Below are 26996 nucleotides of genomic sequence, written 5' to 3'. Positions count from 1 at the left end.
GCAGCTTGACATGGACAAAGCACAACGTAAGATCTTTGGTCCAAATTCACATTGACAAATGTTACAAATTTATAAATCTGCTACTTATAAACATGTAATAAAATTGTTGTACGCATTACTCTTTAGTCTGATATAAAATATTTTACACCCCCCCCCCCCCATGCTGTGCCCCTTTCAGTCCCAAGGAGAATTACATTTCATCAGAGAAATTCTTATTTCCGGCAGTCAACAGAAATAATGTTCGTAGAGGCAGATCATTCTCTCCCAGAAAACGAGCTTACCTGCCTTGAAACTAATTATGCTTGGGGAACCTTTTTAATTAGATAATGGCAATAATGAAACAGCGATTAGACTTTGCTGCAAAGTGTTGGGAAATTTTGAATACAGTTAGTGTCCTAGCAGATAGAAAACCTTGCAGCATTTTTAAAAGTAGCTTAAAGTGGCAAATGCAGTTACATTCCTACATTTTTTGCATCACATCACTGAATGACAGGTTGCAAGGAGCCTTCCCTATGTTTTAAATAAGTGCTCTATACAACATATACTGTACATATGCATTCAGTAGAATGCAGTGTTGAAGCTACATAAAGGAAATGTTTTCATTCCAGTCCTTTGAATAAAAAATAAAAAAAATAGGGGGAGGGTGTCACGCAAGAGAGAGTAAGTGCACCGTTTACATGCTCAGTTAGCTCCTGCACAGAGGGACTGCACAACAGACAGCAAAAAAGCACATATTCTTCATGGGTAGAAAAATAGAATAACAAAAAGAAATAACTGAACATTAAGCAATAAACCAATAAAGCTTCTCCAGTCAGCTGCTATTACCTGCAAAACAATTTCTTGGCCAAATATGACAAATCAAAAATTATGACATTTTTATTTTGTCTCTGCTATCTAAACAGTCAAAAACATGTTCAGCAGTAACTGATCTCCAGAGTTACCATAAGTCTTGCACAATTGTACAAGCTTCTTCTCCCATGTACTGGAATAACGCTCATTTCACTGCACTCAATAAGGCTGATTTATTAAAGCTCCCCAAGACTGAAGAAGATACGGTTTTACCAGGTAAATCCATTCCAGATTTGCTGGATCACCCAGGTTCACTGATGAAAGTGTATCTTTTCCAGTCTTGGAGAGCTTTAGTAAATCAAACTGAATGAGCTTCTCACAATATGCATTACAAGCTAAAGCAGAAAAACCCATCATATTTCCCGAATGAAGAATATTATGTCCCTTTTCTACCCAGTCCATCATTATATTTATTAGATTTCAATTCTTTCATGATGGAGGCTCAAGATCACATATGTGCTTTACCTGAGGCAGTGCTCTCTGGCTCTACTGCTCTCCTAATAATTTGTATTATCTCCCTATATTGCAGCCATTACTGATAATCCTATCATTCTATACCTAAAGCTGCGTACACACGGCAAATTTTTCTCGCCCGATAATCGGTATCGGCCAATTATCGGGCGAAAATCTGCCGTGTGTACAGTCGGTCGTCGTCCATCGTCTGACGACCGTCCTGGCGGATCCATGGACGATGGACGACGACCGATCCTAATGAAAGGGAAGGGGAGAGCGCGCAGCAGGGTGCCGCTCCGTCGCTCTCCCCCTCCCCTCTCCATAGAGCATGAACGGTGCTGTATGTACAGCATCGTTCATGCATCGTGCAGTCTTTTCTCGTTGGAAAGGATCGTGAAAGATCCTTTCCAACGAGAAAAATTGCAGGTGTGTACGCAGCTTAACTCTCTGTATTATGGGGAAATAGTTCCAAAAATGGAATTGTAAGTACTGTTGTAAACCATTCCTGGATAGGCTGAATGCTTTACTGATTAACAATTTTATTTATTGTTCTAAATTTTACAAAATACACCAGATATAAGAGTTAAAATGTAAGACATAAATTTAAACACCATAGAAAACAGTGAACGGCAGTACCTGTTTGGTTTAGTGAGGTATCCCAGTTCAAACTGAAGTCATCGGAATCCTCCACTGAAAAAAAAAGAATGAAAACATAAATAAAATAAAACATGATTTATAGCATTATTATATAAAACACATTCAGATACATATATAGTGCCACCTCTACTATGCTCACATATTCATACGTATATTTTCAAGCCAATCATTGTCTCTATATATAAGGCAATATAAAATGAACATGGTCCGATTTATTTAATACTGTGCTAAACTTAGGGAAGTTTTAACTAATGATGATTAGGGTAGATAAAGGCAGTTATAATTCATCATGGAAGTTTTTGGTTGATGGACTCACCAACCAAATAGAGTGTGACCTTACCAAGCAATTGGTTGGCACAGTGAAGAGGATATTTTTGAAACTACTGATCATTCTATTCTAATACACGTTTTTCAATTAATGTAGCTTCAGATTAAGTATATTTTTTATTTACATGTAGCCAGTTTTCTTAATAGTGTATGTCTGGAAAGCATTCTCTTTTTACCATTAGGTTACATGGCAGGCATTGCATTCCTTCAGCTTACAAATGTAAGGTGGCTTAATACAACAAAGTTGCAGATAGTCACATACAGCCTGGAAAACAACAAGAAAAAACATATATATGTGTGTGTGTGTGTGTGTGTGTATTTAAATATATATATATATATATATATATATATATTTAACCAATACATGACTTTTGACTATTTGTATGTAGTGGTATGATTTGTCTAGAGCCCTTAAACTAGAAATGGTTAAAACATGTGTTGATGTGCTCCAATGGGTGCAAATATACACATTAAAAAGGAAAAAAATACAATGGTCGGCACCTCTAATTGGCTAGAGTGAAGAAGCGGACTCTTCCATGCACAGGGACTAATTGCTGTAATAATACAAGTGCAGAAATCAAGGCTATTGCTGTTGGAGAGCAGCAGGGAGCAGAGTGTAATCAACCTAAGATATCGGACAAACGATGTCATAGAGAGCATAGGACCAGCTGGACCTCGTCTAGAAAATTAAAGGGCAGAGGGAAGAAGTTTGGAGACTTAAAAGAATTCTTTTTTTCTCCAAAGCTTTGTTAAGTTTAAAAAATCCTATAAATATATATATACACACATTCTGCACATGCTGCAATGAACTTTTTGTTCGCCCCATTCAAAATAAAAGATTAGGTTGAGCAGATGGAGTGGTCATTTGCTCCCTATACATGGGCTAATCATCAACATAAAAAAAGAAAACGTAAATTAACCTCTTCAAAAGAATGCACATATTCAAAATGTTAGTGCACAATGCCGGCAGCTCAGTTTGACTCTGAAAGAAAGAGTTGCTTAGTAAAGCTTAGTATTACACCCATTATATATACACTTTGCTAAATGCAGCCCTACACAGACAGGATTTGTATTGACTGATGAATATTAGTAACATCTACACACAAGCCCATATGCTTTAAGATCAAGGTAGAGGACATATTTGTGTTATCTATATTTTGTCCTTCCTCTTACAACCAGTTCTAGAATGGTAAAACTGGAACCTAATAGCTGTGGCAATAGGGGAACACATCTACTAATCTATGACTTCTAAAAACACACCAAGAATTCTCAACTCTTGGGATGAAAGTCTTTCAATATCTATGCATTTTTAGCACATTACTAATAGGAGAAAACATGGTATGGTGCATGCATGGTATAACCAAGTAACCATACAGCACTGGTTCCCAGACATGTTGTGAACCCCAATACAACTATAAATGCAGAAGATCCATCCTTTAAGTCCTGAGTGTTAGTGATGTGTGTTGTGGTGTGCTGCCTACACAATTTTTGGTTTACTATGAAATCCAACAGTCTAATCCAACTGGTGGAGAAAACCTATTGGCCTCCTGAAGTCCTAGGTCAATCAGATGGCCTTATTATTGGTCCTACCCAGTTGCTCAGCAAATATAAGAAGAGGCTAGAATGAGATGACCAAATAGTTATCATACAGGCCCCTGCCTAGCCTTGTGTTATCAGTGCAGCAGGGTTGGAATGTAATGAATTTTAGCAGAGCTGCTTAGTTTACCATCCAAACAGCTTAAAAGGCAAGTAATCATATAACCCGCAGGTCCCTAACCCAACACTAGTGGGCCGCAACCATCTGACAGGTGGCCGCGGCTCTGCCTGGTGCACCCTCCCACCAGCGAATTCAGGAGAAGGACTCCACCTGGGGGGCCACACCGGCCAGAGCCGCGGACCACGTCTCCTGGAGACATCGCAGGCTAAAAGCGGTGGGCGGGTTGTGTCTCTGGAGGCCCGGACCTGCGATGGGAGAGTGGGCGGTTCTGATATCATGATGTCACTCTGGGGGGAAGTTTCTTCCCCTTTGAGTGACACGCGACTTCCTGCGCATGCGCAGTCCGGTTGGTTGGGGACCACTGAATTATGTGCAGTCCGGTTGGTTGGGGACCACTGATTTAACCTACAAATGAATTAACATTGGCATACAGCACTTGACCTGTGATAATCTATTTGCACCCCTTGAAAATCCTGAGCACACCAATACATATATGATATGGCGAAAACCTGTACGAATATAAGAATCTGCCATATCACATACTTCATATGAACACAAGATTTTTCAGCAAAATCACTAATGTCCCTACTACCATTGTCTAAATTTAAATTATATTCACTTAGCACCCAGCTCCAAACAGACAAGTGAAGACAGTTGTTAGGTAGCAATATAATATCAGCCTCAATATAACTTCTCAAATCTGTTCTTGCTGTAGAACAATTATAAAAACAGTTCCCGTCACTGACTTTGCTAAGAAAATGAGCAGAAGCAGATGAAAAGCTACAGGATGCACATGGCGGAAATGTATTTAGCAGATCCTGTCCTGAGAGGAAATGCGTCCTTAACGAGAAGGCAAAATCTCTGGAAGCAAATGACACACAGCCAACTTTAAGATTAACACTGTTTCTATTGGCTTCTTCCACGACAACCTAAACACAGCACTGAACTAGTAAAATGTATGTAAAAAACTTCAATATTTATCTAATATTTTTTTTTCTCATTTCGCAGAGATACACAGAGTTTTGAAGCTGAAAAATAAAGGACACTGAGATTCATCAACTTTGCCACACGGCATGGTAATGCAGGACAAGAGCCAGGTTTACAACTTTGTTTCATGCATTTCCCTCTTTGACACTCCAATGTAACACTATATTTCCAAAAACAAAACTTTGATGAACAAAAAGAGCTAGACAAGACCGCAATACAACATCTGCAACAAAAAGCCTTTTGAACGTTTCAATCATTTCATTTGTAATGAGAGAGTTTTACGGTTATTGATCATTTTTGAGCCATAAACTGCAAGAAAACCGCTTTCTCAAATAAATTGTAAAATGAAAAAATGTCTATATGAACAAGACCTTTAGTGTATGATTTCCAAGTGTTAAATGCTGACAAATAGTTTGCTGCAAACTATCAAATCTATGGTCCAAGAGCAATCAGTGCAAATACACAATGAAACAATAAAAGCAATGATTTTCGCAAGCATAGGATTGTGTGTGTAGCCCCACTATATGCAGCATGAACCAATACCAATGTTTGCTACAAAAAGCATACACAACAGACATTTTTCTAAGCATCAATAATGGCCACACAACAATTTTCAAACTACTTCAACCACTTTCACACAGTTTAACTAAAATGATTAAAGCAACTTACAAGATTTTACTGAAACTTTAAAAGACCAAAACTGTTGACTTTGATCTGTTTTCAATTCTTGAGAAAGTGGATGAAATTGCTTGAAAATTGCGTGTAAGGCCAGCTTAACAGTTCTACAAAATGGAAATTAGTCCATAAAATGAATAACACCCACTGCCTGTGCATGCATAAATCCTATACAAACAAGTGGGCAATAATAAAATACGACTGTGTCTGAGCATGTGACGAAAAACATGACTCAGTTTGAAAATGAAAAAAAATGTCATACACTGAGGAGTTTTAGTCACAAAAAAAATCTGTTCAAAATACTTAAATGCGAAGCTTTGCCATTTTTTACCACCTAAGCTGCACACTAGCTATGAGGTGTTGATGCAGCGTTCATTGTATTTACAGCTTCTGAACTAGCAAGTGACCTGGGTGTCAGAAAATAGCAGCTGCCTTCACAAGCCGAGCTCACAGTACTTTACATGTCGGGTGACGACTGACAATATTTGTACAAAATGGATGGAATAAATTTCAAGCAGCCTAATGTATGAATAACCCTACAGCTCCTCCGTGCAATAAGCCAACCTTGTACTTCAGTCCAAGAGCTCTGTACACATATATGCTGGGGGCTAATTATATAATTAGGTAGTGTGAGTGACAGTGCCAGCACGAAACAAAAGTAATAACATTTCAGCTTCTTCACTTATCAAGAAAAAAATTATATGGCTGATTTCATTATGTAATGCTAAAGCTACTAATCTTTCCAAATATTTATGTAATAGAACATATACCTATTCAAAATGACACATCTCACAATGTATTTACATTTGCTATGTTCATAATAATGCAGCTTAACATCAGTTATTTTACGCTAAAGGCAATCTACAGTGTCCTTCACTGTCACAGCATAGAGGAAGTTGGCTGCATGCAGGAAAATCTGCCCTCGGGCTCACAACTTTATCTTGAATGTATTCAGCTCCAATAAACGCCAAAAACTGTTACATATATATATTGGGGAATTGTGTGAATGGCTCTCCTATTTCGGCAAAAGTATTAAAAGAGTCACAATACAAACATGGGTGATAGGGCCAAGTAACATTTGTAAGCTTGTGGCAAACTTACAGCATCTGGAACAAGAAAAGCCTTCAATTTAAGAGATATATAGGATAGAAGATCATTGTTCAACCAGGGCTGCAAATTCACACAAATAATGATGGTATGGACACAATTTCAGTGGATACCTCTCATTTTGTTTGCAACCAAAAACTACAGAAAAACCATCCACTACTTTCAAACCTTGTATACGAAATATTCTATATAAAAGTACAAAATAATAATTCTCAAAAAACACAATTCTCCAATGCAACTTACATTTAAGCAGATCTGTCACTGCCGTATCTGAAGTCTCCTACCCAAAGACAATATCTCCCACTTATTCTGTAGCCACCACACCACGGTGTATGCAATGTATTTTCTACCATCGGCAATGGCTTGACGAAGCAAACATTCATATGGCAATACAAGTGATAGGAAAAGAGATCCCTAAGAGAGTTATTTCATGCAGACATGACTTCTCAAGACTTGTAACCAAGGAAAAAAGGGTTTAAAGCCAAGAAGGTCCCTGGTGACAAGCTACCTGCGTAGTACCAAAATATCAGGGGATGACAGTCTTTAGAGACAGTCATATTAATAAGAGAAACAACAAATCAGACTCTATGAATCAGAATAAAGACAAATATGGCAGACAACAGATTCTATAGCAACTTGTAAAAACATGGATTAAGTTATTAATACATTCGTATCCATGAAGCAAAGAAACCAGATGATGTGCTGGAAAAAAACCAAAAAACAGGAATGAGGATGTCTCCACTAAACAGGAAGCCAAATGGAAGTTGGTTGGAAAATTGTTGTATAACTATCGCTCAAACCATGCCCCATTTATCTGGTTCTACTTCAAGGTCTGCTTCCCTAAGGTCAGGAGGGTGTCAGGATTCATCAATATATCTAACAGAGGGTGTAGGGGAAAAAATGCCCTTAGCACAAGTCCTAAAAGCTTTCTTCTTACGACAACAAGTAAATAAAAAAAATACATGCTCAAAGGTGTTCCAGGCTATTTGTATCTCCTTCTTTTAAAGTGTACTGATTGATGACGTGCTAAGAATAGTGTGAAACATGTAAGAGAATTTATTGCTGCCAAGGTTGACTAACAGGGTTGTCATTACTCCTGTATTTGTTCTCCTGTATTTGTTTCAAACTTGTTCTAATGGATAGGCGATTGAACTTTACATTATGGAACTCAAAGCAGACATATAGTGCAGGTTTTCCTAAAATCAGAATGTATATTTTATAATAAAAATAATTACATTAGACTGGGTATGGTAAATACCAACCTGCACTGCTGCAATAGAAGTTTGGGACATGGTAATGCTATCTGGACAACAAAAGTGGTTGTTCAGAAATACAAATCCTGTGGCAAGGACAATTGTTCACACATACATTGAACACCACCTGCCCAATATTGATAAAAGTATCCTTTGTGCCACCAAAACAGCTCCAATGCATTAAGGTATGGACAAAACCTATAAAGGTGACCTGTGCTATTTGCCCTCAAGATGTTAGCAGCCACACTGCCTTGGTCAACTTGCCTTCATCCTGCATTTTGTTATTTTAGTAAATGTTGCATACATACCCAGCCACTTACATGATCTAAAAGAAAACAGGCTCATAAGGCCAGGCTGCATTCTTTCCTAACTTCATGGTTCACTTTTAATGCTCTCCAAAATAGTGGCTTCTGTCAGTGGAAATAAGGCAGCATGGGCTTTTGACTAACCTGTGGCTCTGCAGTCCTACAGCCCAAAACTTTTCTCGAGCAATATGGGATACAGTACCACTTTTGTGAGATTGGATTGCACAAGTGATCTGATCCATAACTCCCCTCCTCCACATGCAATAATGACCTCTTTACACACCCATGACCCTATCACCAGTTGTCCTTCCTTGGACAACTTTGGTAGGTACTAATCACAGTATACCATTTTGGAAATTCTTCTGACTTATTCATCTGTGATATTCCGGCCATTGTCACTCCATGCACAAGTTGCTTGGATCCTTACACTTTTTTCTAACATTTACACATACACCCATCTTGAAGCTAGTAGGATTTTGGATACAATAAAGTTATTAGTAGAAAACAGCTAAGGTTAGTTCAGACAACTTAGCTCTTAGCTTTTACAATGGCTTGCACATGGAAGTCATAAAAATGTTATGTCTTAGCTCCACAAATGAAGACATCTAATTTATCAATAAAGGAAAAAAGAAGCAGATGCATTTATCATAGCATCCAATTAGGTTTCATATGCAATTTCCCCTAAGGAAAATAATACACCATACACAATAGATCAGTGATTTCATTGTAAGAAACTTTCTACTTGATTCTTCATAACACATGAAAAACAAAGAAATTTATTCAGAAAGGATTTGCATTCACAAATATCTAACTCTCTTTAAAAATAACAATTAAGGAAGAGGTATAAGCAAAAGCATTTGTTCAGTTGCTAAATATAACATTACTTCAACAATTTCCCTTCCTTTAGCTTCATTATAAGAGTTGGAAAAACAATATCATGAAATATTTACACTGCCTAAATATTTACAGCATGTATTAAAAGAGATCGATCAGACTTAAATGAAGAGCTCAGTAATATAACTGCAAGAAAGATCAATTTTGCTTGAAGCTGTTACCAAAGGGACAGCATACCTCAGAGCATTATTAGAAAATGTGTCCACATCAGATTTGCAGTGTTTAGTACAAACCTGTGCAAAGAAAAATACAGTGGCCCTGATTTATTAAAGCTCAACAAGGCTGGAGAGAATACACTTTCACCAGTGAAGCTGGATGATCCAACAGCATTTGCTAGCAAATAGAAAATTACATTAAAGAAATCCATTCCAGGTTTTCTGGATCACCCAGCTTCACTGATGAAAGTGTATCCTCTCCAGCCTTCGAGAGCTTTAAGAAATTAGACCCATTGACTGCAAAGGTTAACCAGCTCTTTAAAAGCCAAGTGGCTTAGATGAATTTGACTAATAAATGAAATAAATTTCTATTCAAATTGTTTAGAAATACACCCCAAGTGATTCTGCACAAAGCCATCATGTTCCCATCTCTATTTTGCATGGAAATCCTATTGTCTTTGGGTTCGTTAAATTGTGAATGTATGGTTTAGTAGAGTAGTACTGTTTTCCAGAATAGGTTGTTTTATTCGAATAGCAAAGAGCAAACATGAAGTATGCAGTAACATATATAATACCAAAATGAATAGTCTTTGCTGGCAAAAATCATCAATGCTTATATCCAAAATATTAGTACGGTTAATTGTACATCACTGCACCATGAACTATACCTGGATAAGTCTAGAAGGATGCAGAAATAGTAGCTTTACTAAGCTTTGTTCAGTAAACTTTTACTTTTTTATTGATAGCATTGATATCACCGCCAGCAGCTTGGAAGCCCGCACTGTGCTCTTTGCTGCTTTTTTTTCCACACATACCAAGGATGATTTCTTTGGAAGCCAACTGACCTAACTGCATGTTTTTGGAAGTGTGGGAGGAAACCCACATGAAGATCGGGAGAACACGCAAACTCCATGCACATAGTTTTCTCACTCTTTCAAAACGAACTACTAGCCACTTAAGCCACCGTACCAATCAAATTTGTACATTTTGTTTTAGCTAAAATGTGACACAATAGAAACTATAGCCATAAGAAAAGGCAACCTCAGCAACTCCGGTGAACAGAGTATTTTTGTTTGTGCCAAGAAGGAAGGCAGACAATCATCAGAGGTCAGTACCATTTAATGTAGGGACACCAATGAAATCAGTTTTTGTTCGATTGGCAGTACAAGTAGATGTCTCACAGGTCTCTGCATGATCCCATACAAAAACATTCAACTTACATGACATTCAACATATGCTCAGGATCCTGCACGTGTACAAAGCCTTAGAATTAGTGAAATCACTAGGACAGCATTAGAGCCAGAAAAACAGAAGATGTGATCAAAACTGGCAGCATTCATTTTCCTAACATAGGTTTCCTTAAAATATTCACACACTTTGTGGCCACATCTAATTTATAAAAAAAAGTCACAACTCATTTTAAAGAAGACAATACAAACTAGGTATGTATGTCCTACAAAGAAATATACATAATCTGGAGCCCAGACTAAATCAAAGACTTCCACACATGTACATGGGGAGGAATATTTACACAGCTTGTGATCTACAGTAAACTGAAATAAACTATATTTATGGAATTACTGTCTAGATCCACACTATAAAATCAAAGGGCCTCAGCACCCAAATCTTCTAGAAGACCTGGTTTACCCATAACAGCCAATCATATTTTCCTTTTTTATTTTTGAGTTGCAAAGAGGGCCTAACCTACAAATTTGGTCTGCTTTAAAGGATTATCAAGGCTAAAGAAGGAAAACAGGGGCAATACTGATATCAAATATCTTGGAAGAAACTATCAGGTCCCATGGTATACTGGCTCTTAGTCATGTAACTTGAACCAGCATGCTAAATTACTGCACTGAAGGCAATGGCGTCACCTAAGCCTTAACTCTGAGAAGATTCTTGTGTTGTAGTGGCTGAATCAGCTCCAGGACAGAAAAACTTGAAACCAGGACACCATAGGACCTGATCTGATTTACAACTAGATGAGCACTCGGTAGCCTTTCTGCTTCCTTGCTATATATAAGTAATTTAATAAAGCGAACCTATGTTTGCCGTAAAGTGTCCTTAGTCTTTTGATGGTGGTATGGTGGAAGACAAAATCCATCCATTTTTAGATGTTGGGCCAGCCTACTGAATACATGTGAACATTAGAGCTAGCATTCACAGTTAACCTTTAGAGAGAAGCAGGGAAGGTGTGTGCAAACAACCAAGGTTCCAGAAGATCAGAATATCAAACCTGTTTGATTGGTAGTTTCCTAAAATGAATGTCAGCCAACAGTATCTCCTAAACAAGCTTTGGCTGGAATATCATCTCAATAAATGCATTAAAAAACAAAAAAGGAGAAGCTGATTGTTGACTACAAGTAAGACAAACTGTTCTTCTCGCTTTCGATCATGAATCGTTTGAATAAAATATCCACCTTACAGACCATTCACAAGAGTTATACCTTTGCAAGAAGAATATTTTTCGGACATTGCACAAACAAGAAAGCAGCCCTTTAATGTTCATCCTGGCAATAAAGACAGGTGGTTTAGCACTAGCACTTGAGTCCTGTTGTCCCTCATAAAGACCATCTGAGAGTACCATTTCACCTGCAACAGTCCTTTTTATGGCAAGTAAAAAGCTTTATTCTAGTTCAGCTCTGAACAGTTGTGCTAATAACCTAGAGTAAAGGCCTCACAAGCTGTTTGCATGCTGGCTCCAGCACCATTACCAAGATGATCTAAAATTATGAAGCAATTCCATCAGAGTTTCATGCAGATTAAGTGACCCGACGCATGCCAGAGAGTGTATAGAAATAACAAAAGAGAAAAAGGTGGTTTTACTAACCGATAGATTACATCGCTGTAGCTCTCAATTCCGATGCAGTTGTATGAGAACAAATGTCAGTGTTCAAATAGAGCATTATAAATAAAGGCAGTTGCTTTATTTTAAAGGGTTGGTCCACGTAGAGTTGATATTTCAATTTTATGAACATGCTACTAGGCTAAAACACCTACTGGCTTGTTATTTCTTTTTATTTCTCACAGGGATTCAGGCTAGATGCACTGCTGAAATCCAAGTGATATACAAAAGTCAGTGGGTGATTTAGCCTACAGATACCTACACATAACTGACCCTGTTCAATTAGTATTAGTTTTAGGTGGAATGAACTAGAACTCGAAGATATAATCAATCAATCTAGCCAGAACATGTAATGGTTTTAATATTAGTAATAGTAAAGGCTTCAAACAAAAAGCCACTGTATTAAACAACAGGAGAGTTTTTGATTTGCTTTAAATGTCAGATATACAAAAACAAAATTTCTAAAAGCAGTGCCCTTTTAAATTAGCTCTCAAAACAATTTCCAAATAATTTAGGAAAATCTTGCAACCCCAGTTGGGAGGTTTACAAGAGTCAGCTTTTGTAGTGACTCAATAAGGTATTAACCACAACAAATACTACAAGTATTAGCAGGCATTATTAATACACAGTATTTATATAGCGCCATCATATTATGCAGCGCTGTGCAAAGACCATAGTCATGTCACTAACTGTCCCTCAAATGAGCTCACAATCTAATGTCCCTACTATAGTAACATGTCATTATTGTAGTCTGTGATTTTTTTAGGGTGTTTAACCTCACTGCATGTTTTTGGGATGTGGGAGTAAATCAGAGTACCCGGAGGAAACCCACGCAGACACGGGGAGGACCTGCAAACTCCATGGAGATAATGTCCAGGCCGGGAATCGAACCTGGGACCTAGCGCTGCAAAGGCCGGTGTGCTATCCCGAGTCACCATGCTGCCGCAGGCATGTTCACCAAGTGATAAGGTTTTACCTGAAACCCTTCTAACCACAATAGGTGCTACCAGAAAGGGGTGCCTAGGAAAACTGAAAGTTTTGCTATATACATAGATCTAATTTGGGCTCCTATATTGTAGAATCAGCATGCTAACCACAAGCAACCGGCTGTCCCAAATGTGGCCATGCATGAACATTACAAGCACTTTAAAATCTGCATATTTGGTGTCAAGGTCATCGAGTTTAGTAAAAATTTGTGTTCATGGAGTTGCCAAAAAGACAACTAATAATTTATTTTTTACTTGCTCAAGACATTTAAACTGATTCAAGATCATTTGACTTCAACCAAATACCCAATAATTTATAGCATTAAATATTCTTTATACAATTGGTTCAAAGCAGTTAATCCTTCCAAAATTCATGTGGACAGTAGCATTGGTGACAAATTACTGTTTAACCAGGGAACCAAATACAAAAGTTTAGCCTTTGATGGCAGTAGCAGGTGATTGTTCCAAAGATTTTTTTTTAATGTAAATTTTTATTTAAAAAATGTCAAGAAATAGTACATAACAGTAACAAAAAACACTAAAAAGAAGGGGAGAAAACTTAAATAACACATAAGGAATGAATTAAAAAAAATTCCCCTTAGGTTCTGGTTCAAAAAACAGTAAAATAAACATTTTTTCAAGATTCTGTATACAAGTGTTGTTCCAAAGCATTTAAAGCAACGTCTAGATATGTATCAGAATATTGCAGTTTTCTTTTAAAGCAAATGTAGTGTAAAGGGAGCAGAAACACATCATATGTTGCTTCCTCAAAATCCCTTCCAAAATGCCTTTCAAACACAAAAATATTCCAGACTATGGTTACCAGAAGAATCTACCATAGAATGCTACATAAGGCTTCTCAAAATTGTCATTCCACCACAGGGCAAATTTAAAATGCCAAATTTAAAAAGCTTCTTCAGACAGTTTTGTTCAGGAGTGGGCTTGGTGGTTCATATGAATAAGCCCTAAGGGATGATGCTGGTAGACAATCTACCACTCTTAATATTTTTAGTCAAGATCCCCCTTTACCATAAATCTAGATCTTAATGTTTAAAAGAGCAGAATATATGGCCATAAATGCCTTCCCAAGACCCATGTAACATGTGGATTGATTGATGCCAAGCCAGCACCCCAGTTTTTTTTTTTAATCACATTTTAAAACATGATTAAGAAAGAAAGGGAGAATGATCGGCCAGCCAATCAGGAAATTAATCACACATTTCCCTATCTTATTCCTTTCTTAAAATCAGATAATACCATCAATGAACGTTCTATCAAAAGGGAAACTCAGTCAACATTAAGGCTTCTACAATGCAAAATATAATTCTTTAGATACTCTTCAAATACTAAGGACAAGAGGCAGGGGAATTTTAAAGCTGAATAAAAATCATCTGCCTTATCAAGAATTTCGTTATTTTCTCAGTTCTTTATGACAAGTGTCCATGCTGAATGCTCACAGTTCAAATGAACAACATGACAGCAATTTCTACAACCTGTCATATTTACTAACTCCATTTGTCTTGTGTGCACTGGGGTGAAGTAATTTATTTCTTATCGGTTTTGTTTATCATTAGGATATTACAGAGAAACTACTATGGTTTTCCCTTTTTATTTTATATCATGTTTAAATTTGTAATGTTTTTTTCCAAAACATATTACAAGTACAATCTTTATTAATAGGAATTACTGGGCACTTGCATTACAACCAGTTTCTAAAGCGGAAAACCCAGTTCTGCCTGCATCTTTTTGAACCAGTACCTGTGAACTGACTAGTGAAAAGGTGACTTCTACACTGTTATGGAGCAGAAAAGATATCTGGTTGCTGTTATATGTCAATTTCATAAGAAGCCTGAAGGTGAAAGGTTTGTGCAAACCCGAAAACACACTGCAAGTTGACTTCAAATAACAGACATTCAACAATACTTGTTCATACAATAGATCTATTGTTTGAATGTTCCTTTTCACTTGCATTTCAAATTTTTACCGAGAACACCCAAGCGGCTGGTGAATACCTGTAATTTGGGATTAGCCTAATGACTACTTTCACGTAGTAATCCGGCAAACTACTTTCACTTTATACAAACTGACCTTCCACCTGATACAAGACTGATCATCTAAAACAGTGGTCCCCAACGTTTTAGAGGTCGCGGACCACTGAGGAAGGGAATTCCCCCCCCCCCCCCTAAATCCAGGGACACAATTCACCCATCGCCCTGAGCCTGTGATCCGTATGGGGGACTTGGTCCGCGGTTCTGGCCGATGCGACCCCAAAGCAGGGTCCCTCTCCTGACTCCGCTGGGGCTGCACCGGCCAGAGCCACAGAGCACTCCTAGTCTCCGTGCTCTCACGGCCCATCTGTCCGACGGTTGCGGACTGGGGGTTGGGGACCTCTGATCTAAAACTCTTTAGATCCAGTGCCATCACTGGCACTGACTCATCTGTATTATAGTATAGAGCCCCCTTCCCCATTAAATTTATAGAAGTACTCTGCTAGGAGAGAGAGAGAGAGAGAAGTACCTCTCATTCTAGGAACTGTTATTTAGGTCCATTGCTGTGCTGGACACAATGCAGGTAAGGTTCCATGTCTAAAAAATATTAAAGTATACCTCTTACCCCCATAAACTGGAAACTAATTTAGCAGAATATGTTGCAGGTTATGCTTTTTTACATACACCCCTCCTGCTGAAGTACCTGGAGCCTTCACCCTTACTCATGACTTGCGGGATGCAATATATTTAAATTTACTTTATAACCTATCTGAATAAACAGAAACAAAATAAAAAAGTATCTTTATTACATTCAGGAATTTACCAAAATACCAATATATAAAAATAAAACCCTACATATTTTCTACCAAGCCACAATAGAGTTTACATTTTCAATACTCTAATTTAAAAACACTTGACACAACCTTCGTATTTTACTTGCATGTCATTTTAAATATATTTTTGTTATTGAAGTTCACAGAGAGTTACAGATTTTCCCTGTATTAGCTATATATATCTGGGAGTGTTGTCAGCATCCCCATTAAAGAAATGCTGAAACAAACAGATTTGCATTGAGCGATAAGGAAAATACTGGTAATCACAGAAAAGCCTGCCAAAACATTTTCATCACATTTGTTCAACTGTCAGGCAAGGGTTCTTTCTGAAAAAATTATCAGATGTTAACAGAAGATGAAAAGATAAGTGGTTGGAATGTTTCCAGAAGTTCGTCTGAAGGATTCTTGCGTTTGTCTGAATGTTGGCCAACGTTGAAGATCTTCCACAGTGTCTGGGTGGAATGTAGAAGTGAAGACTAAACATTCTCTAAGAAATTGCAGCTTAGTAGAGGTGGTGGTTTTCAAGCTTATGGAGCTCCAAAGAGAGACAAGAACTTAGTTTGAAGCTATGAACTATGAGATAAACTAATGTCATGTTCCTGTTAAAATATATAATATTAGTGTTCCTGTCCAGTATACACAACCATGGGTTTGAGACAAAATCTTACCGTAATTAATAAACATTTCTTGTCCGATCTACTATTCTCCTATCCTGCAAATCGTGCCTAAGGCTGAACTGCAGGCAGATATGAAGAACGCAAATGAATGGAGACATTTATTATCAATTTTACTTTTTAAACTAGTATATATATTAGTTTGACTAGATAGCTGCTTGCCGTCCACTATACAGCATCACTGAAGAGAGGGTGAGGTAAGACAGCGGGCCAATCAGGTGTGCGGCATGAACATGTGGATAAGAATAGAACAGAATGATGATTTGTATTTTTATTACCTAGTCAACAGGTTGGGGTGAAAAAGAAGGTTACACTGCATTTCCTAACCATAAATGGCGTTGTCCACTTAGCTGTGCAAATCTTACCTTGCCAGTGCTACCTGCTGCTACTTTCTTCATTGCAGGTGGCACTAAAATTCCCAATAGCTGAGGTTTTGGATGCTAGAGGCAATGGACAGCAGTCACAGTGGAGGAGGTAACATGTTTCTCTATACCCTGAAGCACCAGATGTGAAAAGATGTTGTCACCTTTCTATGGATGGTCATAATCGTATGTTTGCATGATCGAAGCTTTACCCCACCTTTACACCACTTTAACATTTTTCTTCCAACAAATTTTGTCATCTCCCACAATTACTCTCTGCAAGGTTTTCCACAGCACATAATTATTTGACTAGGTAGCTCCTGAAGACTTGCACCTCACAGGTAGAACTTGATGCTACCAATTCACTAGAAATTTGACAAGCATATCAGTCTTGAACTAGCAAGAACGGTCAGTGTTTGAGGACTTTCCTAGTACTTCACATTCTGAAAACTGAAGACACTGAACAATGCATCTGGGCTGGAGCAGGATAACAAATACAAGTATTATACTTTTTACATAAGTAAAATTAATTTATGTTTTCATTGTAATATCTCTTTTTACAGTCTAGTTAAGTGATTTCACGCAGATATAGGCAAGAATACATAAAAGTCTAAAGACATTTACATGGGTTAAAAAAAATCTAATTAGAATCCATTTTGGCTAGCTAAATATAAGAGCTAGTTAATTACCCACCAGGGGCCATGCAAGCCATCTAGTGCTAAGTCTATGCAATGATAAGAGAACTGAGTCACAAAGTAAACTGAAATTAAAAAACAGCATTAATGTTACTTATATCGAAACAGCTCACCAATCAGACATTTAGGGTCAACAAAACCATTTGAACCTAAATTATTCATTCTTTTCACTAATTCATTACACCCTTTAAATTATCAGATCTACCAGGGGCTAGGCAGTACTGCCAAATTCTCAACTGCACCAGCACAGATTGGGCTACAACACTGATCAACAACATCCTAAGCCTGTTGGCTAACCAATAAATGAGAAGCAGATGACTTTTTAGGTCATTCCCGTTTAACCTTCTTCCTTCATCCAGTTACTAAAGTAGATATATACATTAAGGGACAGCTGCCTAAGCTATCTTCACTTTAAGTCTGTTCTCTGCATCTATCATGCTTTAGTAAAATAATACATTACTAACCCTATTCTTTTGGCTAATCTGGGATAATGCCCCCATGTCTTTAGTTCAACTTACCAATACTACCCCCTCAATGTTTTTTACATCCTAAGGGCTAGTCTCTATGATTTTGGTGCAGATTCAAAACGCAAGTGGTTTGAATGCATTGCCAAAGCCTTCCATTAAAAGTAATGCAGTGGTGTGTCATGGAGACAAAGCCTCAAAATGTGTTTAACGTTAATGTGGTGAGAAGTTAAAACTCTGTTAAGATTTCTACTGCTGTCTCCACAGCTATTAGGCAGATGCAACCCCTCTTTATGCCCTAGTTAACACTCTTGCCAAGAATAAAAATCTAAAATGTTGAGTTTTCACAACAAGTGAGATTTTCCAACTTCGGAAAGATTTCTTCCTACTTTCTGTTGTGTATATAGGGCAAGAAGAAAAGTAAAATAAATAGCAAATAAAATAAAAACTGACAGGATATACAACCTACCGGTATAATAATTACTAAAACAGTGATTTGTAGCTAATCACTTATCTCTTCATCTGACATTTGTCGATAAATCTAGGGAGATAAGGGGGGCCGGCGTTGGTGGAGGCTGAAGCCTCCGGGAAATCCTGCTAAATTTCCGCAAAGGACAACCGGGATACATATTGCTAAAAAAATTAGCAACTTAATTTTATGTAGAAAACATGATTTTCTTTGCAAGAGGTTCCCTTTATCCCCCGTATAGAATGGTTTGCTGTCCACTCTTGTAACATGGCTTTTAAAGAGTACCTAAACTCGGAGAACCCTTTTATGTAAAGTAAAAATTCTGGTCTTTAGGTGCGCCCTTTAAAAAAAAAAATTCTCAGATACCTAGGCGGTTGAGAATGAATGGGAGCGCAAAGCCTCCTGGGATACCTACGTCAGGCATCCCGGGAGGCTCTTGGGCGCTCCTTCTGCCCATGCCCAAGCATCTGACGCATGCACAGAAGGACACTTTTTGCTCAAAGAGAAAAATTTGCCGATCTCATTATTGCACAGTGAGATCTGCAAATTTTTTTTTTATCCTAAGTCACCTGATCTTTTGCCTGGGTGGGATGATTTAGGATGAAGAACCCAGAAGATAAGATGAAGACAGTGGCGCCCGGAGGGCCGGCTCTGGGACAGATGGCAAGACGATGCGGGACTCGATGCCGGACACCCTCGGAGCGATCAGATTGCCCTGTGGGATAGAAGGTGTGTTTTTTTTTTTTTGTTTTTTGGGGATTTTTGAGTATAGTTCCTCTTTAAAGTAAACTTATCATCAATTCAAAGTTTGTCAACTACAAGTAAACCAAAAGGCAATGGTAGCTGAATGTAGTATGTGTTACCATGTAGTATGGGTCGGAAGATCTAAGACCTGCAGTATCATATTATGGAAATACTAAAACTCTCTTACTTTCTTCATCCACTTAAAGCATTACTGTCACAAGACATACACAGGGATTGCTTTTCATGGTCATTCAGTCCAGCCGACCATGTAATCTGGACACTGCTGCCAAACAGAATGGCCAAGTCCAGTGCTCCATGGGCCCCCTTCCTGCCCATCTCTGAGCCTACTGCACCTAGTGTTAAATAAAAAGCACTATGCATTGTAGTAGAGTTACAGGGGGCTATGTCAAGGCATTTTAGTAAATCATGCTAGTTCTATGTAAAAATTATCTTTTTATGTTATTTAAAAAGAAATCAAAACTAGACGAAATTATGTTTTTTCTCAGGATAATGTACAGTTTGAATAGTAACAAATAACCAGTCTGCCAAGGGTGCAAAAACACATTTACATGACAGATTATAAAAGCAAGTTCTGTTGGTAAATTTCCTCCCCCATAGCTGCTGAGCATGGCTGCATCTTTAAAAGAAGAAATTCCATCAATTAACTTCAGGCAATAAAGACTTTAAAAACACACACACATTCAGAGATGAAAACAAACACTCCAATTAGCTCACGCTGCCTTCCCCAGCACTTTACAAGTAATGTGCCTTTCTGGAGTAAAATTATTCCTCTTTCATCTTCCAATGGCTTAAGTGCTATGTCTGTAATCTTCATCTCTTCTACATACAGCATCTGTCATTTAGAAAAGACCGGTTTTAACACCAGGCGTCATTAGCCATGCATGTGTTGGATACCTTCACATCCAAGTTTGGGCATTTTGCCCTGTAAAAACTGATCATCATTAAATAAAACAAATATAATTTTAGTAAGAAATGTAATCAGCTCACGGTGGCCTAAAAATATATTTAGGGAATATCAGCTAGCAGTGTTATTTTTTTGTTGCATTTCTTTATGTTACCATATGTTTATGGTCTAGCTCCTAACATCAAAGATTTAACATGTTACATTAGTATCCATCTCTCAGTATTTTTAGGAAAATGATTATAAAGAGAATGATCAGTTTTCTTGCTGATAGATCAAGCTTGGGGTTCCTGAGAAACACACAATAACATAGAAAACAATATTCATGGGTTATATACTAACAGGACCCGTAATGTTGCTTAAAGCTCATCTGGCCTTTCCAAGCAAGTACATAAGCCCCTTCCATTATACGCTTTCCTAGTTATGTACACATTTTTATTAAAAAGAAAAAAGGACAAAAACTTGACAAATAATGAATTGCAGTTATAGAACAATCTTGGTCCAATTATTTATTCTTCTCCCTCCAACAGTGTCCATAACTCTTCCTGGTGACATGGGCACTACCTATTGGTGCCATCCATCATGGGTTCTTGCAGGGGTCTTTCAGCACCGTGACATCATGAAGGGGGTGATAACCAGACAGCAAGAATTAAATCAGCCCCAATTGATGGATAACTGTAAGCAGTACTTCTGGGTACTACAGAACATTTTACAATGCAGTGGTCAGTATTCGAGTGGCCATTCATGAGACCTGAACATTGCCATGTTGTTGTCACAGCAACAAGTGTTACGCTGGCACTGCCAGGTAAACCTGTTGATTTGTCCACTACGAGCAAAATAGAATTTTCCTATGCAACCAAATATATAAAAAACAGGGTAATAATACTAGGCCATATGTAATTATATACAGTATATATAATGCATACATATACCATTGTATTCATATGAAAACTGTGAATTTTAGAGCAATATAAAATAATGATGTCTGTAAAGATTGGTAATGTCTCACAGAAGCTCTGTATTATTATGTATACTAATTTGTAGTTGGAATCTCCAGTACAGGCTTCAGGCCCAAAATCTTAACTGTCTCCAAGGAAACTAGAGACCACATCAGCATGACAAAATATTATACTTAATTGCAGATTCTAGAATCAAAAATAAAACAGAAAATGAAAACAACTGTCAAACAACTATATTGCCTGCTTCTACTTTATAGCAGGAAACCAACCTGAAATTGAACACAACAATTAGGAACATTGACGTCTATCTGAAATGACTATGTCACTTACCATCATCTATGCATGAACTGCTCTTTACTAAAGACTACCGCGACAACACTTTCATCTTCAACTGATTTAAATGTCCCAAATTTAAAGAAATCCAGGCAAGTATATAAAAACACATTATTTCAATAAACTGTTCCTGCAAAAGTCAAAAAAATACTTTTTCAGTTTAGCTGAAGCACGAATTGAAATTTCTGCTTTATATAGAAAATTGCTAAAAGTTTGAATCAACCTCTGCTGTCTGCTAAGCTGTTAAGAGGGGTGAAAATACCTGGGTGGGCTTCACCGGTGTGGAGATTTATTCTTTCAACACATAAAGAAAGGAAAGAAAACCTTAAGATAGGTCCCTTTCAGACCTGGGATCAAAAACTTTATAGGTCATGTAATGAGCTGGTACAGAACCGTAATGGTGCCACTTTACTATACTGTGCCCCCAGTTGGCATTACATTCTTCTCATGCATCCTGCAGCACCCACTTATTTCATCACAGAATATATATATATATATATATATATATATATATATATATATATATTGTGCCTAGGTGGCATGGGGTGACAATTGAGTTCTGTAAGCTTAACATAAATATTTCACTATAACTTCAAAGTGTCTCTCAAAATGTATTTTGACACTAAAAAAAGTAGCTCTGTCCTTTTAGTGTAGTAGAGATCAACACTGGTAACTTAACCAAAATTATCTGGGTAACATGCCATCACCAACTGCACCGTATCACTGGTCAAATTACACTAATTTAGAATAACATCTTAGAATAAAATCTTAAGATTTTAAAATAGCATCTCTCTGGTTGCTGTAAAATAGCATTTTTCCATAACTTTCTTCTCTTGCAGCCGGTATCTTTGTATATCATTTCTCATATCAGTAATATGAAGGAAATGGTCTGTGGTCCATTGTTACAGTAAGGCTAGGTACACACGTGCAATAATTGTTAGTAGAAAACAAACGACTAACAAAAGATCAACAATTAATCACGATTATTTTGAACGTATAGTGTATGATTCTGTACATGCCGTAACAATATTATCTTTCTAATATATTCCACCAATAATGTACACACACTAGATACGATCGTTTGAACGATGCAGGAAGTGACGTGTACCCGAGAAAGTGTACTGCAGAACAATCCACGATCACGATTGTCGCTCAAACAGATCGGCCAGGACAGTCGTCCATTTTCAGCGACTTTCATCGGCTTCATTGGTCAGTTGTTATGCCCTTTTTTTGTTAACGGTTATCGCACGATCGGTCGTTAATCGTTTGTTTCCAAAGGCACGTGTTTACATAGCCTTATTCATGCCTACCAAAGGCCAACACTCTCCCCATATTCTACAAATGGATTAGCTTACCATTTAAAGCTAAAGCCTATACATAGATTCCTGAAAACATCACAGAATCATGCCTCAGCACTCCTCTCAAGAGCCCTGATAGAAGACAAATTCTCAGTAAGCTATCCAAAAATGAGAATGCCTTCATGGACGGTTTGAGTCTTGGGGAGTGAACGTTACCCAGGCAGGCTGTATTTACATGCAGACACCCATGTTACCATCCTCAAATGATGCTGAGCATCTATAATTAAACAAATGAAATTCTAACTACTGCAATGTCCCAAGTAGCTGCAAACCAGAGGTTAATAGGTTCACATGTGTCATTTCCAAAAACCACAATGGGTCTGCAAATCTGCACATAATGGCTCCGGACCACTCAAATTCGGTAAAATGCGAGCAGTTGGGGCACTGTGATTGTGAAATAAACCGATGCATATTAATACACATTTGAAATGGGCCTAAGGCTTAGGAATAGATGGGCTTGATGATGCTAGATGTCCCCTGCTCGGGAAATAATCTGTTGCAAAGTATCGGGTTTTAAGTTGTTTTTAGGCTTGGATTAGGTGTATTTGAGTTACTTACTAATGGGGTTTAGTTTTACTACCAAATGTTAGATTACGCTACACATGGTTACTTTTTGAAAACATTCGGTTATATTCCACATATAACTTAAGCTGCCTACACACTTCCAATAATTAAAGTTGGAAACGAACGACCGATTGGCCGATTCACAAAAAGGGTAACCAACGAGGATTGTCGTTGGAAATGACGACCGTCATGGCGGATCTGATTGGCCGATGATCATTCGCTATCTATCGTGTGTACGGTCGTTCAGTGACCGTGCATGTTTCTGCAATACATACGGTACACGTCACTCCCTGCATCGTTCAAACATTTGTATCTAGCGTGTGGACATTATTGGTGGATTATATTTGAACGATCGTATCGTTTCAGCATGTACAGAATTGTGCACAATACGATCGTTCAGATATAATCATGCATAATCGTTGATCAGTCGTAATCGTTCATTTTCTAACTATAATTATTGGAAGTGTGTACCTAGCTTTAGTTTGTACCCAAAGGTTATGTCACATAACAAACAAGAATTCAAGTGTAAATACTGCTCAGAAATCACATACTGAAGACTTCCATGAAAATACTCCAAAATAACAGAGCATGGCATGAGTATAGCTGTATGGAATGGAATAATCTGGCTTCACACAAATACAGTCTGACAACAAATCTATGCTTCACTGCTGTTGGGTTCCATTGGCAGCCCCTATAGAGCAGGGTCGGGCTTGAACAATCTATCTACGGTATAAAATGCTGTGAAAAATGTTGTCACAATTTTCATTCTTAAATTGCCCCACATTGGGAATTCTGTGTATAATGTAACTAAAGCTATAGCAAAAATTTGAGTCATTTATTTTTATTCCCTTATCCTAAATCTAAATACCTAAAGGGCAACTAAGGTTGCATTCTTTCATACACCACTGGAACACACAAATCAAAGATTAAGACAAATGTTCATCACTTCAATCACAACCTAAATAAAAGGTTTAGTATTCATTTAAGGAAAGTGGGATGAACCATGCAAATCATTCAAACTCCAATGACATTCACATCCAATAATTCACTACACAGAACATCCTAATATTTTATAGCCATTCCGCACGTCTGGTGCTAAACAATACAAAAATGGAAACCTTACAGATTGAAGAACAAGGCGTTTATGAATAAAGGGAAAGTGACCCAAAGAGCTCTCCGATAGCAGAATAGATGTGAGCACAATATTTCATCCCCACCACCCGGCATTTAAATCGTGTGTAGAATATATGAATGACATTTACAGACGTAGAATTTTATTCATCACACTATGGTATATGGCTTGATCAGATAATATTGAACAGGATTTGTACAAACTTACCAGCCAATCTATTTTTATTGCACATATTTGTAATTCTTTTATTCATACAGATAGGACACATCATGGGGATCTATCATTCTGCACAGCAGGAGCTTGGCTTCAATCAATTTTTAAATTTAAGGATAATAAATCAAAGGAAATATGTTTTAATGATCAGTATGTATATGTGATGGATGCAGAGTAAACTTATTCCATGCAACATTTCTATGGCACTGGGTGTCTGGATTGTCAGTTTATGTAATAGGCTCAATTCATAAAGCCAGAATAAGCAGCTTTATTTCCAACCATGTGACTGTCATTTTCAAATCTCATTGGACAATGCTGAAAATAACTGTCACTTTCTTAGGAAACTCTTGATCCTGGTGTGTTATCTTAGTGAATGGTGTGTGTGTGTGTGTGTGTTTACCAACAATCAGTGCTGGTGTTGTATAAACACAAGATAGGCAAACTTTGCAGCGCATTTGTTACTACTGAACTCTAATGGGGATGTACCATAGAATGAAGGGAGGAACTGTTTATTGTGCAGTGAATGGGATGCAGACTGTCTCCAACCCACGTGTCTGATTGGAGCCGCAGCACCGGACTCAATGCGCCTCAGTGGAAGGCTACAGACCGGTCCGCGGGTTCGATCCCACGCACCGGTCTGCAGGTTCGATCCCCGGCACCGGTCTCTTCCCTACAAACCAGCCTGGCTACTTCTATTTGTAGTGAGCACAGCAGGTAGCCCATCGATCGTAGCACAGCAAAGGAAATCAGAGCCCCGGCCTCTTCTAAATCCAATCTCACAAATGTGATCGATAGCTAGAGATCGCATGCAGGTTAGTGACACATTGCTGTGCATGCCATCATCAGTCAGATCTGGGGCAATCATAGCAAGTCCTTACCTTTCACCGAACGTGGCTTGGCCTGTTTCCTCCTGGACATGTCCACGACTCCTGCAAAGTCTAGCCCACTTCTAATAAAAGTCTTAGATCGGTTCCTAGCCCGGGATCTCCCCCGGCTGATACCTGCGGCCGGATCCCTCTTACAAAACTCTTCCCCCTCCCTTTGACTTATTGTGTTAAAGTTCCTATTGTGTGGGATTGTGACTCCCTTGGGTGCAGAGGGGGGTTGGAATTGGAGGGAGGAGCACCGATTGCCCCCCCAGCCCAAGCCCTAGGGGTAGCCACACAAGCGCTGCAGGAAAAAATTAGGATAAATGCTGTAGCCTGGGGGAGGGGTGCTAATTAAATTAGTCTATTGATTAGCTGCTGGCCGGTGATCGGTGGGCACTACCAGCTTGTCCTGCGACTTCTATGGCACAAAGGATGGTGCCAGCTTCAGGTGACCCTGCGATCTAGGAGTGGGGGTAATAGTGTGTAAAGGGGGTGATCCCCTCCATCAGCAGAATGGCTAATATAGTGTGCCTTCCTTCTACAGATCTGCACTCCGGGTGACAATGTTCACCGATCCCCCCTTCTAATCTGCTCTGATCGTTCCCTATGGCAGCCCGTGGAGTTGTTCAGTGACCCTCCGGTCGGTGCCCGGTTCGCTGTATGTCCCGTTCCCCGGCGCCGCTAGCTGCCCCCATGCGCCGCAGTAATTCCTCCGCAGCCGCCCCGGTTCCCTATCTCATGCCGCACGTCCGGCTGGCTGCTCTTTGTCCCGGCTCTCTCCCCTCCTGCTCTCGCTGCTGCTGCTGCTGGGGCTGCACTGCAGACACACATAATAAAGCCAGGCTGGGCTGGGGATGGAGCGGAGTCCCAGCAGGGGGATGTGAGGAGTGGAGTCCCGGCGGGGGAGCGCTCTGATCCCGCAGGGAGCCCCCGCACAGCCTGGGCTCAATCAGACACTGAGAGACAACAGCACCGAGCCCTGGACAGCGCTGGAAATACAGGCGAGGGGGCGGGGATAGAGCGGGGAGGAGAGAGGGCAAACACGGGGGGAATGCACGGGGTTACCGGGCAACGAAGCCGGTGTGCGCGGGAGCGGAGGGTTAATAAGGCAGCGAATGAATTGTACAATGGCAGACAAGTTCTCCTCACAATAATAGAGACATGTGAGGGGATAAGTGACATAATGAGAGGAGCCTGACAGGAATGA

The 26996-nt window shown here is 38.7% G+C and overlaps 1 protein-coding gene across 2 annotated transcripts in view; it reads right to left on the bottom strand.

The window, feature by feature from the left end:
• The window catches only part of ZNF423 (zinc finger protein 423), a 170592-nt gene extending 143859 nt beyond the window's left edge, over positions 1-26733 (bottom strand). For both annotated transcript variants that reach the window (XM_072422942.1, XM_072422943.1), the window contains exons 1-2: positions 25799-26733; positions 1939-1992 (exon numbers count right to left, since the gene is read on the bottom strand). In XM_072422942.1, the coding sequence (XP_072279043.1) occupies positions 1939-1992; positions 25799-25838 (94 nt within the window). In that variant the 5' untranslated portion in view covers positions 25839-26733. The remainder of the gene's footprint in view (positions 1-1938; positions 1993-25798) is intronic.
• Between the last annotated feature and the right edge of the window lie 263 nt (positions 26734-26996).

Source organism: Pyxicephalus adspersus, chromosome 9, assembly GCF_032062135.1.
Source record: "Pyxicephalus adspersus chromosome 9, UCB_Pads_2.0, whole genome shotgun sequence".
In the NCBI taxonomy this organism is placed as follows: domain Eukaryota; kingdom Metazoa; phylum Chordata; class Amphibia; order Anura; family Pyxicephalidae; genus Pyxicephalus; species Pyxicephalus adspersus.
Note: the sequence above shows the minus strand (reverse complement) of the source record. Positions and strands in the feature narration are given on the sequence as shown.